Below are 15668 nucleotides of genomic sequence, written 5' to 3'. Positions count from 1 at the left end.
TCTGATTGGTTCCTGTGGGGAACAAAGACAATTTACACTTGATAAATCGGGCCAATTGTGTTTTATATTATGGTAAAATATTAGCACATTTTACTGTACAATCGGTGACCTGGTAATATATCTATACTGCTGATATAGCAGCATGGTGGACCCCTAGAATGATTATCTCTGGGGGCCCAAGGTACTCTAGTCTGACGCTGGTTTTGCATGTCCCCGCCTCCCTCGCTGGTGATTGATAGTGCTTGCGGTCTGACTATTGTCTGCAGACATTGCTCACGCCAGGCAAGCCGATGTTGTTAATCACCAGTGAGGGAGGCGGAGACATGCACAACTGTGCGCTAAGCCTCTTGGCCACACCCAGGGTGCACCTAGCATTCTAATTAGCATACTGGATTAATCTACAGTTTCTGCAGAACGGGTGCTGTGATTAGATCCCAAAAGATGCAAATTTTTATAGGATTTATATCCCTTCCAAGGCTGCGTGCTTAGTTTATGCGGTCAGACTGCTTCAGCAAGCGTCCTCTAATAAATGCTGTGGTGACTGTAGGTTGCAACTCCAGCAGCAACTACTACTAAGGCCTCGGTCAAGAGAGGAAAAGGCTCCGACATGGCAGCATCGAAGGTGAGAGCAGGAAAGTCTGCAGATTTTGTTGCAAAATGGGCGAGTAATACCTCCAAAAGTGACTCCTCAAAGGAAAGAGCGGCTAAGGTACGTGTTAGTTCTCATCAGGTGGGTGATGCAGTGGTAGCCTGCGGCCTTATAGGGGTCTTTTCATATTAGCTCTTCAAAGGGTCTAGCAATCATGTCTGGGATGTGATCATATACGAATGACTGGTAAAATTGACAGAAAGTTCATCAGCCTTTCCTGGCACGTATTAGAATGATCTCTTAGGTTGCTGTGTAGCACGGCACGGCTAAGATATTTTTTTATTTGGTTCATCAATACATCGAAATCGCCAATCTAAACTATAAAAGTTCTTCCCTGCACAAAGCCTAGCCTCAGCGACGCAGCCTAACCCCCATGAACGAGCTGCCCACAAGATTTGCTACAAGCTCAGGTGAGACATCTGAAGATACAGGACGGCTTTCTGTGTACAGGGGACTTTATCAGGTTCCAGGTCCGCACTGGTTTCTCAGCTACTTTGTAAGTTATTGGATAAAGCGGTGTGTGCGTCGCCAGATGATAGAATTTTGTGCTATTTCATTTCGTAACCCCTTTGCTCTCCCTGACGTTACTAGACGTCACAGCCGGAGTGAAGCATGTACGAAAGGAAGGAGCTGAGCCCGCGCCATAATGGACAAATGTCAGCAGTGTTATACTGCCAACATCTGACTGTAGCAGCAGCTACTGGAGCTAGCTCCTATCACTGCTGCTTTACCGTTTAGATGCCATGTCAGTCACTGATGGTGACCCCTATATTACCTGATTATTGGAGCACTTATGCACCAGCTCTCACCACCAACCATGACATAATAGGTTGGTGTCAGTGGGTTATTATGACTGCTTAGGACCTAATGCCCCTCCATTGCTGGCATCCTGGCGATCCTATGACAGAGCTTCAGAAGGGACCTGCTGTAGTGCAGCGTATAATATAAGCGCTCAAATGTAGGTTAAAGTACTAAGAAAAATCCAAAAAGTTAATATATTTAAAAAAATGTATTTTAATACTAATATAAAGGTATATATCACTTCTCTTTCCCCAGTTACAAAATAAAAAAACACATATGGTATCATAGTATCCATAAAAGACCAAGTTATCAAAAAATCTAATTATTTTAGCTGTACTATAAAAGAGGGGAATAAAGTGACGATGACGTTGGGTTGAAGGTAGATTTTGTTCTAAAAAGCATTATTTTCATCTCTTATGTGGAGCTGACGTTGCTCATGGTGACGCGACTGTGGTTATTGTAGCAGCCACGAGCACATATTGCATGGACTTCTGTATCTTAGGCTACTTTCACACTAGCGTCGGAATCTCCCCGTCGCAATGCGTCGGGCCGAGATTCCGACGCTAGCGTTTGATGCGCCGCACAACGGGTGCAGCGGATGCATTTCTCCGGCACATCCGCTGCCCCATTGTGAGGTGCGGGGAGTTGGGGGCGGAGTTCCGGCCGCGCATGCGCGGTCGGAAAAAGCGGTATTTAACGTTTTTTGCTCCCTGCGGTCCGCCACAGCACGGCGCAACCGTCGCACGACGGTTGCTACGTGTGGCAATGCGTCGCTAATGTTACTCTATGGGGCAAAAACGCATCCTGCAAACAACTTTGCAGGATGTGTTTTTTGCCATAAACGACGCATTGCGACGTATTGCAAAAAACGCTAGTGTGAAAGTAGCCTTACATTGTTTTTAGCCCATTTTGGTGGTTGAAGGAAAATGACTCTGTGTGTATTGGGCCCAGGAGGTTGAAGTCCCCGCAGCTGTGGCAATGACAGAAGCCCCCACTCCCGGTGCTTATAATTAAAAATGGTTATCATACTTACACGATGATATAGTTTTTTCTGCCTGAAGCTGCCATTAGGGGGAGCTACTTGCCTTCACAGTTATACAGCAAGTACATTCCCTATAGAAGACGGTCTGTGCGGCTCTAGGCAGGAGTATTAGGTGCTGCCTTTGGGACCACAGAAAATCGGTCGGCTGGGCGCGACCAATCAGGGAAGTGGGATTTAAAACATGCACTCTGGGACCGCTCACACAGGGTTAATGCCAATGGTGACGGACCGCGTTATGCCACGGGTTACGCACTCCGTTACCGCTGCTATTAACCCTGTGTGTCCCCAACGTTTTACTATTGATGCTGCCTATGCAGCATCAATAGTAAAAAATCTAATGTTAAAAATAATAATAAAAAAAAAACCTGCTATACTCACCTTCCGTAGTCCGACGATGCGCTCGCACCTTCCGCCAGCTTCCGGTCCCAGAGATGCATTGCGAAATTACCCAGAAGACTTAGTGGTCTCGCGAGACCGCTACGTCTTCTGGGTAATTTCGCAATGCATCCTGGGAACGGAAGATGGCGGCAGCCGCACGCCCATTGCCACAGCTCCATTGGATCCCAGGAGGTGAGTATGTAACTATTTTTTATTTTAATTCTTTTTTTTTTAACAGGGATATGTGCCCACACTGCTAAATACTGCGTGGGCTGCATGGCTGCTATATACTACGTGCGCAGTCCTATATACTACATGGCTGCTATATAATACGTGGGCAGTACTGTATACTATATGGCTGCTATATACTACGTTGGGCAGTACTATATACTACATGGCTGCTATATACTACGTGGGCAGTACTATATACTACATGGCTGCTATATAATACGTGGGCAGTACTGTATACTATATGGCTGCTATATACTACGTTGGGCAGTACTATATACTACATGGCTGCTATATACTACGTGGACAGTACTATATACTACATGGCTGCTATATACTACGTGGGCAGTACTATATGCTACATGGCTGCTATATACTACGTGGGCAGTACTATATACTACATGGCTACTATATACTACATGGCTGCTATATACTACATGGCTGCTATATACTACGTGGACAGTACTATATACTGCATGGCTGCTATATACTACGTGGACAGCACTATACTACATGGCTGCTATATACTACGTGGACAGCACTATATACTACATGGCTGCTATATACTACGTGGACAGCACTATATACTACATGGCTGCTATATACTACGTGGACAGCACTATATACTACATGGCTGCTATATACTACGTGGACAGCACTATATACTACATGGCTGCTATATACTACGTGGGCAGTACTATATACTACGTGGGCAGTACTATATACTACATGGCTGCTATATACTACGTGGACAGCACTATATACTAAATGGCTGCTATATACTACGTGGACAGCACTATATACTACATGGCTGCTATATACTACGTGGGCAGTACTATATACTACATGGCTGCTATATACTACGTGGACAGCACTATATACTACATGGCTGCTATATACTACGTGGGCAGTACTATATACTACGTGGGCAGTACTATATACTACATGGCTGCTATATACTACGTGGACAGCACTATATACTAAATGGCTGCTATATACTACGTGGACAGCACTATATACTACATGGCTGCTATATACTACGTGGGCAGTACTATATACTACATGGCTGCTATATACTACATGGCCTGTGTTAGATACTGCGTGGGCTGCGTTATATACAGCGCATCGGGTATTCTACAATATGTATGCATGTATATTGCAGCCACATAGTATATAGCACAGGCCACGTACTATTTGTATGTTATATACTACATGGCTCCTATATACTACGTGGCCTGTGCTATATACTATGTGGCTGCTATATACATACATATTCTAGAATACCCGATGCGTTAGAATCGGGCCACCATCTAGTTCTTAATAAATATGTAAATTTTTTGGAAGCTGGATTATTCCTCCTTTTTGCTCGTAACAGAAATAAGCACCAGAACAACAAGGTAATGGCATAGTAAGGGAGATCCCTCAGGCTGTAACCTGTGTGACTGCCTTTTGCGGCACCTTTCTACCCAGACTCGCATTAAACGATGCCAAAGTATCAGAGCTGCAGAATAGAAACCTGATGCCCTGAAGCCAGGAGGCCTCCCTGACCGGGTGTAGTGAGCCTTAAAACCCATCAAGGCCACTTTGTCCTTATCTGCATACACTTCCAGAATGACAGAACGTATTCAGCGAACGTTGGATGTTTGACAACGTGTAGATAGAGGACCATGTCGCAGCCTACAGAGCTGCAGAACGAAAGCCTAATGGTATACGAGCCAACAGGCCCTGCCAGTGAGTGAGAGTGAGCCTTAGGGTGCAGACAAATGGTTGTATTACTTGAGCGAGGATTGTATTGCAATCCTTGGACTGGCCAGACACATCTCCTGATCTGTTACATACATCAGTCTGTTAGGCTCAGGTCAGGAGAGGTGCCAGGCCAGTCCAAGGATTGCAATACGATCCTCGCACGAGAAATACAGCCATCTGTCTGCCCCCTTAAATGGGTGGTCCGAAACTAATATTAGTTTTCCTTTTAAATATCTGTCTATTTATTGTAATAATATAAGAGTTTTTCTAATATGGTTTGATTAAAAAGTCCTTACCTTTCCCTCTGTAACTAATTTATTTATTGTTGCCAGTCCTTTGAGAACCCCCAGTGTATGCTGGGATACTCGTGGGACGTCATTCATCATGGGGTCACTGCCACAGCATCTGTCCCTACCCTGAAACAAAGCATTATCAGTAACCACCAGCTGGGCAAGTCGCTGCTGTATTGAGCATGCATTGGCTGCAATTCCTTCAAGCTCCCTTCTTACTGTGCAGTATTGAATTTATCCGCTCACAGTGACAGTGCGCTCCTTCACCGACTGGTGAGAAGTGAACTGTCAGTGCCCATTGTAAGGAGATAACCTGGCAAGCAGAGACCAGCCACAAATCAGACATCACTTGCATTGAGTGTCGGTACCAGAACAACAATCAACCTACCCATTTTTGGAATGGAGGGCTTGTCATGGAGGATGACCCTGGCTGCAGCATTTGGAGCAGAGGGAAATGTCCGCGTTGTCGATGAAGAGCACACTGAATTTGCATGAATCGTGAGAGAATTAAAGGATGGCCTGAGAGCCTTCTAGGCCGCAATAGAAGACGGGACCTAAAGTGAGGCCCTGCTGCAGGAGAAAAAACTCACATGGAAGCCTACTAGCCACGATCGGAGCCAGGACCTAAGTTAGAGACCCGGCTTCAGCGAAAGACCTGGAAGGTTGTGGGAATCATGACGAAGCCGGGAATAAAGTAGGGATCAGTTAGATAGTGACAGTGGAGACTGCGAGATGGCGCCGCAAAGAATTGGAACGATGTGACGTAGATGCCAGGGGACAGTGTGCCCACTGTGGACAGGCAGAAGAGGGGGCCTAGAAAAAAGGGGAGGCAGGAAAAAAAAACAGTATAAACACATGTGGTCAAAATTGTTGGTACCCCTCGTTTAGTGACAGAAAAATCCCTACTTTATTCCCGGCTCCTTCATGACTGTGGGTTTTTCTGTCACTGAACATCGCTGACGCAGCACCGCACAACGCAGATGTGAACGTAGCCTTAGTGCTGACCCCATCAGACTGTAAAGACCCATCCTATTACTTGGTATTGTTGGCAGAAAAATGGGAGTATGTGCTCCTTCTAAATATCCATGAAAATCACTTCGATGTTGAGTCTGGTTTAGAAGATTTGCCAGGCTGTATTATTGGAGTATGGGTACATGGGCGTAACCTGGTTTGTACTTGTCCCAACAGCCTTTAAAAGTTACTTCTATATTTTACTTATTCCACAGGGAAAAATGGAGAGTGTCCTATCAGGTCAGAAGACGGCGAGGAAAACTGCTGCCAAAGTCTCGGAATATGGTAAGTAATAGTCACCGTGTGTGCAACTTCTAGAAAACGATTGCGTTTTCAAGTCCCCTATTGGGATTTAAAAAAAAAAAAAACTTTAGTAAAAAGTAAAAAAGAAACAAAACCACAAAAAAGAATATTAATACCCCTAAATGGTACGAAAATCAAAATGGTGAATAATAAAATGCATATAAAAATAATATAATATTTGACTACGGTACTTTACAAAATATTAATAATTAAAAAAAAAGCTAAGATTAGTATCTGCATTACCGTTTTGGCCCACAAAATATTTTATAAAGACACTGTACACCAGGGGTGTCAAACTGCATTCCTTGAGGGCTGCAAACAGGTCATGTTTTCAGGATTTCCTTGTACTGCACAGGTGATAATTTAATCACCAACTCATTATTTATGTAGGTGATTAAATTATCACCTGTGCAGTACAAGGAAATCCTGAAAACATGACCTGTTTGCAGCCCTCGAGGAATGCAGTTTGACACCCCTGATGTACACCATAGACACATATAAAGAAAACTATCCCCAGAAAATGATTATTGTTTTGTTTTTTAGAATGTAAAGAATTTCTCAATACATTATAAGTTGCCTTTAAACAATACAACTTGTCCTGTGTTCGCAAAAAAAAAAAAATAAGTCTTCATATGGATATGTAAAGTTATAGCTTTGGGAGGACACGGAGGAAAAAAACTATAAAGCCGCTGCAAATAGACACTGAGCCCCCGATGAGTTATTATCTCAAAGCAGAATTTTGAACTGATAAATTTTAGAATTAAAAAAAGATGAATATGGACTGTAAACTCACGGGTTAAGTCCTTGACTTTTTCCCAGCACCTGGAGCAACTGGTGACTGTGCGGATGATGCAAGTTACCCCCGAGATTCTCAGGTATGTGTCGCAAAGTGCGCTTCTCCATACACATCCTTTCCTCTCATTGGACATTGTGCTAAGCGCTTCTTGACTTTTTTTTTTTTTACCAATTATTACAGCGTCCTCTCCAAGCCATACCTGAAAAACGAAAGCTGTGCTTAGACAAAAAAGACAAGACCACTCCAGCTAATGAGAGTACCGAAAAGCCAAGTGGAAAGATGGCCAAAGTTCAAACAGAGCCGGAAGCAAAGCCAACGCCACCTGCTCAGATCACCCCAGCAGGTCAGTACATTTGGGATTCAGGAACCAAACACTGAATTGTATGGTTTTCTGGGATTTCTGTAAAAACTAGGTAAAGAGTATAAAGCTGCATTTACAGAGGACTTGTCACTTGCTGAAAAAAATGAAATGCCTTCTAACAATCCCTACGCTTCCCTGATTCTTTCGCACTTTTCCGTTTCGCTCTGCGTCACTCCATTGCAGAGATATTCACATTTGTTGCTTTTGGAGCGCGGTATGTGAAATCTCTGCTTGCAGTCCAACTAGGCGTTTCTTCACAATCTTTTCTTTAAAAAAAACATGACTACACAGACGTAATTATTTTTTACAAAATGCAACTTTTTAAAAGCTGTAAAATATGAAACAAACTATAGTTTGTATATTTGTAACCACTGTAGTCATATTGAGGAATTGTATTACCAGCTCTTTTTTGCCTCACAATGAACACCATATAACCTAAAAAAAATAAAAAAAACTGTGGCGGAATTGCAAGTGTTTTTTTATCCATTTCACCCCACTTGGAGTTTTTTTTAACACATTATTCGGTAAAGTGACTGTTGCCATTAAAAAAAACTAAAGTCCCTCCTGCAAAAAATTAGCCCTCATGTGGGTATATCAGCAGAAAAATAACAAAAAAGTTATGGAAGAAGGGAAGGAGAACAAAAATAAATGAAAAATGAAGGAGATAAAGATTGTGGACACATTCAGAGACCTTTTAAATGAAAGCATTTGATTGATTCTTTCAGTGAGCTCATTCTGACGGGAGTATTTCTAACTATTATTTTCCTTCTTCGGAGCCGCCCTCAGCTGATTTATGACCACATGAAAGTTGAGCTGAACTTTGTGGTCATAAGTCAGGTGAGAAGCTCAGAAGAAAGGAGTTGTTACACTCTCCTATCAGAAAGAGCTCACTGATGGACTCTCAGTTATCTCATTCTGCAACACAAAGACAAGCATTGCAAACGTTTTAATGCCATCCAATTAAAAAAGTAAATTTTGGCCCAAACATTTTTTGTTTAGCATCTGTTTATTTTCTTTCTCTAAAAGCTCTGCTGGACTCTGAAGAAGAGACGATTTTGGCCCTGTTGGAGGGAAGGAGCCCCAAAAAGTCAAAATTGAAGAAAAATTCCTCTACAAAGATTAGGGATGTAGCAGCTGCAACAGTGACCGTCCAGGATAGTAGTGTCCTTGAGAAAAGTCTCCCCCGACATGTCACTTTGTTGCCCAAGAGTCAGAACTCGGAAGACGAAGATTTTGTTATAAAATGCCCGGCTGTCCCAAAACTCAGCCAGTTGTCTGCAAAAAAAAGAGGCAAAAACCACAAGAGTCCCTCCAAGATCAGGTTGTCCAAAAAGAAGCATAAAAAAAATAAAAAAGCAAAGAAGGAGAAAAAAGTGATGGCGGAAGAGACCACCAGCTCTAAACCCACCAAAAAGAAGAAATCTGATAAGGACAAGAAAAGTGAGTGACTCTGTTATGTTGGTCTGAGTGTCCCTTGTAGATGAGCCGATCATTGGGTTTCCACGTGGGGAAGCTGCCATCAGTGGGGCGTAGATTTTAAGAGGAGGTTTCCTCAGGTATGCTATTCAGGAGCGCAGTGCTCCTCTGTCTCCCGGCGTCCTGCATAACAGTGGGCAGTGCGCTCCTGATGCACAGTTTGGAATAATGGCCCAAAAGGAGAGGCACCTGTGCAGCATCGATGGAGGGAAGGGGATACAGCCATCCGGCCAGCTTCAGAGCTGAGCTAGCAGTCACACGCTCCTTGGGATCCAGCCATCCGGCCAGCTTCAGAGCAGGGCTAGCAGTCACACGCTCCTTGGGATACAGCCATCCGGCCAGCTTCAGAGCAGGGCTAGCAGTCACACGCTCCTTGGGATACAGCCATCCGGCCAGCTTCAGAGCAGGGCTAGCAGTCACACGCTCCTTGGGATACAGCCATCCGGCCTGCTTCAGAGCAGGGCTAGCAGTCACACGCTCCTTGGGATCCAGCCATCCGGCCAGCTTCAGAGCAGGGCTAGCAGTCACACGCTCCTTGGGATACAGCCATCCGGCCAGCTTCAGAGCAGGGCTAGCAGTCACACGCTCCTTGGGATCCGGCCAGCTTCAGAGCAGGGCTAGCAGTCACACGCTCCTTGGGATACAGCCATCCGGCCAGCTTCAGAGCAAGGCTAGCAGTCACACGCTCCTAGGGATCCAGCCATCCGGCCAGCTTCAGAGCAGGGCTAGCAGTCACACGCTCCTTGGGATACAGCCATCCGGCCAGCTTCAGAGCAGGGCTAGCAGTCACACGCTCCTTGGGATACAGCCATCCGGCCAGCTTCAGAGCAGGGCTAGCAGTCACACGCTCCTTGGGATCCAGCCATCCGGCCAGCTTCAGAGCAGGGCTAGCAGTCACACGCTCCTTGGGATCCAGCCATCCGGCCAGCTTCAGAGCAGGGCTAGCAGTTACACGCTCCTTGGGATACAGCCATCCGGCCAGCTTCAGAGCAGGGCTAGCAGTCACACGCTCCTTGGGATCCAGCCATCCGGCCAGCTTCAGAGCAGGGCTAGCAGTCACACGCTCCTTGGGATACAGCCATCCGGCCAGCTTCAGAGCAGGGCTAGCAGTCACACGCTCCTTGGGATCCAGCCATCCGGCCAGCTTCAGAGCAGGGCTAGCAGTCACACGCTCCTTGGGATACAGCCATCCTGCCAGCTTCAGAGCAGGGCTAGCAGTCACACGCTCCTTGGGATACAGCCATCCGGCCAGCTTCAGAGCAGGGCTAGCAGTCACACGCTCCTTGGGATACAGCCATCCTGCCAGCTTCAGAGCAGGGCTAGCAGTCACACGCTCCTTGGGATACAGCCATCCGGCCAGCTTCAGAGCAGGGCTAGCAGTCACACGCTCCTTGGGATACAGCCATCCGGCCAGCTTCAGAGCAGGGCTAGCAGTCACACGCTCCTTGGGATCCAGCCATCCGGCCAGCTTCAGAGCAGGGCTAGCAGTCACACGCTCCTTGGGATATAGCCATCCGGCCAGCTTCAGAGCAGGGCTAGCAGTCACACGCTCCTTGGGATACAGCCATCCGGCCAGCTTCAGAGCAGGGCTAGCAGTCACACGCTCCTTGGGATACAGCCATCCGGCCAGCTTCAGAGCAGGGCTAGCAGTCACACGCTCCTTGGGATACAGCCATCCGGCCAGCTTCAGAGCAGGGCTAGCAGTCACACGCTCCTTGGGATACAGCCATCCGGCCAGCTTCAGAGCAGGGCTAGCAGTCACACGCTCCTTGGGATCCGGCCAGCTTCAGAGCAGGGCTAGCAGTCAAACGCTCCTTGGGATATAGCCATCCGGCCAGCTTCAGAGCAGGGCTAGCAGTCACACGCTCCTTGGGATACAGCCATCCGGCCAGCTTCAGAGCAGGGCTAGCAGTCACACGCTCCTTGGGATACCGCCATCCGGCCAGCTTCAGAGCAGGGCTAGCAGTCACACGCTCCTTGGGATACAGCCATCCGGCCAGCTTCAGAGCAGGGCTAGCAGTCACACGCTCCTTGGGATACAGCCATCCGGCCAGCTTCAGAGCAGGGCTAGCAGTCACACGCTCCTTGGGATCCGGCCAGCTTCAGAGCAGGGCTAGCAGTCACACGCTCCTTGGGATATAGCCATCCGGCCAGCTTCAGAGCAGGGCTAGCAGTCACACGCTCCTTGGGATACAGCCATCCGGCCAGCTTCAGAGCAGGGCTAGCAGTCACACGCTCCTTGGGATACAGCCATCCGGCCAGCTTCAGAGCAGGGCTAGCAGTCACACGCTCCTTGGGATACAGCCATCCGGCCAGCTTCAGAGCAGGGCTAGCAGTCACACGCTCCTTGGGATACAGCCATCCGGCCAGCTTCAGAGCAGGGCTAGCAGTCACACGCTCCTTGGGATACAGCCATCCGGCCAGCTTCAGAGCAGGGCTAGCAGTCACACGCTCCTTGGGATACAGCCATCCGGCCAGCTTCAGAGCAGGGCTAGCAGTCACACGCTCCTTGCCAAGGATACCGGCCACTGCTGATAGGCTGCAGAGGTGGTCGGTAATCTAGGCAATAAGCAGTAAACTACAGAGTTAAAAATTCCTCCGCTTTTGAGAACTGAGAGGATTTTTAATAAGAGGTAAATTGCAAAGTTACTTGTTTATTGCAATTTTAGCCATTTAACAAGATAAAACAATCCCTTTAATATTCTTCTAGCGCCACCGATGGTGAAATGAAATATTTCACAGTTACAGTATCTAATACAGAGATATTGTTCCCTGCAGAAGGCGGCGATAAAGCTAAAAAAGAATGCAAGAAGCTGATGCAAGGTTCAGCGGCTTCATTTGGAGAATCCACAGATTCTGGAGTCGGGCTTCAATCAAAACTCAAGAAAAAGGCAAGTATCGGCTATATAGGTGAATATTGTCGTTAATAAGGGGCAGCCCCCAGCTCGTTATTTCAGGGGTCCCTTGTAGATTAACACCAGTGGCTCCTCAGATTCAAGGACTTTTAGAGGACGGATCCACATGTCCAAGTTTCCTCTTCTGCAGTTCTGCTCAGTGCCCACCACCGCCGCCTACGGGGGCCATGGGCAATTCTCAGCCACGCATGTTGGTTTGGGGTCATATATTACATGTTATACCCAGCTGGTGTCAGATCCAGTTTAACCCCTTCCCATCTGCTGCACATAGATCAGCTCTATCCTCATTGATGGGTTAATACAATAAAATAAAAATGACCATGAACCCCCGGCAGGACCCTGGTGAGAGGAGCAGGCGGCTCTCTTGGCATTTTATCTTCTGGTAGTAAATGAGTATACCTTATGAATAGAATATAATAAAAAGCTAAGACTTCTCGTAAAACCCTGCATTGTGCTATTCCTCTGTTATTCCTCCTGGAAATGGCTATAAAATAATCTGTGTTTTTTATATTTATATACAGAAGGTAAAAGTTGACAAAGAATAACTGACTTGCTCATAGAAGCGAAGGTAAGTTTTTGATTTTTGTCTATTGCTGTCATTTTACACATAAAAAGCAATATTCTGCTATTATTTGGCTTTTAGATGGAAAACAACCCTTCAATATGGATCCGAGACAAAAATATTGGTGAACTTCTAAGGCTGTCATATCTCCTGCCCTTGTAACTTGCGATAATCTTGTATGTAGAGGGGTGACGGACCCTACTTTTAGGATAACTTGGGCTCACGAATGGCTTCTGACATGTAGATAAGCTGTGACATTTTTGACACAGAAACTTGCATCTTACATAAAGTTATATGTAGGTGAATGAGGAGTAACAGCAGGGGAAAAAAATCTGGTTTTGAAGTGTGTAGCATGGAGTGTCTGACGCGTTTCCTGCTGGTGCTCAGAGAGTTTCTAGTGTTGGTGTATCGCCGCTGCAATGGATGAAGGGGGCTGGCTGGCTCACTTGTTTCAATGGCCAAGCCAGCCCCCTTGTCTCAGGGTTGTTCTTATGTTTAGGAACATTATCCCACCTCTAAAAGTCTAGACCTATTTAGGCATAACGATGAGGTGGGACCCTTTGAGCCCCCTAATGATCTGCTGTAAAATGCCCTTTCTGAACAGAGAGGTGACTGCACTTGTGCTCCTCAGCTCCATTCATTCTCCAGAGAAAGACCCCACAGACGGAGCTGAAACATAGCTGCTGTTGGTGAATATGGGATTCTTACTTTTTTACTATTTTGGATGTGCTGCCTTTTTCTTCGATTTTTATATCTTTTGATAGGAAACTTTGCCAGTGGATACATATTTTTTCATCCTTTTTTAGCATACAACTTAAAAGGTTTCTTAAAAAGCACATAAATGTGTGAATTAATTTTTGTGTTTTTATATATGCCGCCGATCTCCTGAATCCGGCGTGGCTTTTCATTTGTTCCTGCTCCTCTCCATACCTGAGATACGGTTGTGTCTTCCCTGTATTTAAATCGTCTTGTTAGCCAACTGGGTGTGGTTCTCATAAAAATGCAAAGAGGAAAAAATAGGACCACGCTCAGTTCTCTAAAAAAAAAAAAAAAAGACCAGATTTATATACTGGGAAAAGAGGGACATATCTCAGGAACGGAGAGGAGCAGGAACAAAAGAAACACATCTTTGGATTCAGGAGAACAGCGGCATTTACACCAGGGAAAAATAATTACCGTAGATATTTCTGGCAAGTGATGGGTCTTACGAAAAGAGCTTGAGGGTCCCCCGTCCCCATCACTATTATCAGCCCTATTTCATGCGCTTGTCTGTCTTCATATCTTAGAAGTAACATCTGATTATATTTTCCTTTCTTTCAGAACATCGTTGTATGGAAGACTTTAGACCTCGTTATGTTAATGTATATTTTGCCTACATCGTTATGTCAGGCTTGTCAAAAGAAGATATTATTTTATTACTTTTAAAGCCTCTATTTAATGTTTAAAGCGTTACTCGGTTTGTAGTTGGTTTACTTTTTTTCCTTGTTTTGTTTTTTACTTTGTGTTGTGCATGAGAAAAATAGAGTTCTGATACAATAAAGACTTCGTAGAGTTGTTCTGGTCGGAAGCTTTCATCACCTTTGTGCCGAATAGGAGCCTTAGGCCGGGGACACACACAACGTATAAAAAAACGGTCCGTTTTTGACGGACGAGAATCACACAAATGTTACCAAAACAATGATCCGTGTGCAGTGCGAGGATGCGATTTTCTCGCATTAAATGATCCGTGTGACATCCGTGTGGCATCCGTATGGTGAGATTTTCTCACACACTTGCAAAATGAGCAAATAATGGCTGAGCCTTTCCTGTCACCTGCCCAATGCCTGAGAATTTCTCGCAAGTCACACTGATGGTCCGTGTGCTGTGCTATTTTTTCTCACCCCCATAGACTTTCATTGGCGATTCTCGGCCGAGAAATGCTGACAATCGCAGCATGCTGCGATTTCACTCGGATCCTGAATACGGCCGAGAAAATATCGGATGATGGGAGCTGCCCCATAGATTAACATTGGGAGGAGTGCTATGCGATTTTTTATCGCATTGCACTCGTCCGTATTACGGTCTAGTGTGACCCCGGCCTTAGATCGGTTGTGGCCTGACCTCTGGGATCTGCAACGATCTACAAAATGGGAACCATCGGTCCTCCAGGTGCAACTTCATTCAGGTGGGTTTTTTTTCCACATATGCAGAATAATGGAACGTGGGTCACCTGATTTTCACAGACGGATCAACTGTGCGTTTTGTGACTGGCTAGGAGAAAATATGGCCTTGTAGACATTCCCTTTAATCCCTGTATGCATACGGAGGTAACATTTTATCATGGCTGGGGTACATTTGTGCAAGCAGAGTTATATAGCTGTATTCTGCCTGTAATTGCTAGCTCCGATCGTTGCTGTTTAGCGGTTTTAGATGCTGCTACAAGTCACTAACAGCGGCAGTGATAGCGGGTTATAACAGCAGGTGAGGGTTGCCATGGCTGACACAGGCTGGGCTTCATAGGAGACCATCATGTACATGATATTATACAATACTATAGTATATAGAACAAGCGCTCCAAGGATCGGAGGTTTCAAGTCCTCTAAGAGAAGTAAAAAAAAAATAAGGTAAAAAATATGGTTTTATGAATATAAAAAAAAAACATATAACTTTTAATCATCCCCACCTCTATCCATTGAAAATATAAAATTTTAAAAAATCTCGGTTTATATTGTCTTGTAAAAATGTGATTTATCAAAAGAATAAAAGTAACTCATTTCTATGGTAAATGCTTAAAGAAATTTTTTAAAAATCCCAATAAAAAAATCCAGTAAAAATTTAAAAATCCTACACGTAAAAACAAAAAAATGCAATTAAAACGTCATACATATTGGATGTTTTTCCCCCCCTATTTTTAAGTACATTATATATATATATATATATATATATATATATATATATATATATATATATATATATACATATATATATATATATATATATATATATGGTGAATAAGTCATAAAAGAAGTTATGGCTCTTAGAAGAAGGGGAGGGAAATAAAAAAAAAAAAGTGCAAAAATGAAAAATCACAAACTTTTGCCGCAAGAAGACGGATGAATGGAGGGATAACA

The 15668-nt window shown here is 44.9% G+C and overlaps 1 protein-coding gene across 1 annotated transcript; it reads left to right on the top strand.

The window, feature by feature from the left end:
* The first annotated feature begins 607 nt into the window (after positions 1–607).
* On the top strand, positions 608–12008 carry LOC138674447 (nucleolar protein 58-like). Its single transcript, XM_069762289.1, has 7 exons — positions 608–709; positions 5177–5294; positions 6323–6430; positions 7268–7323; positions 7425–7587; positions 8632–9045; positions 11860–12008. Exons 1-7 carry the CDS (start codon positions 608–610, stop codon positions 12006–12008), a joined length of 1110 nt encoding a protein of 369 aa, XP_069618390.1.
* Positions 12009–15668: the final 3660 nt, after the last annotated feature.

This window comes from Ranitomeya imitator, chromosome 4 (assembly GCF_032444005.1).
Source record: "Ranitomeya imitator isolate aRanImi1 chromosome 4, aRanImi1.pri, whole genome shotgun sequence".
NCBI lineage: Eukaryota > Metazoa > Chordata > Amphibia > Anura > Dendrobatidae > Ranitomeya > Ranitomeya imitator.
Note: the sequence above shows the minus strand (reverse complement) of the source record. Positions and strands in the feature narration are given on the sequence as shown.

Coding starts and splice junctions, on each gene's coding strand:
- LOC138674447 (XM_069762289.1), top strand. CDS start 608: ATGGCAGCATCGAAGGTGAGAGCAGGAAAGTCTGCAGATTTTGTTGCA. Junction 7,324..7,424: donor GTTACCCCCGAGATTCTCAG/GTATGTGTCGCA, acceptor CAATTATTACAG/CGTCCTCTCCAAGCCATACC. Junction 7,588..8,631: donor TGCTCAGATCACCCCAGCAG/GTCAGTACATTT, acceptor TTTCTCTAAAAG/CTCTGCTGGACTCTGAAGAA.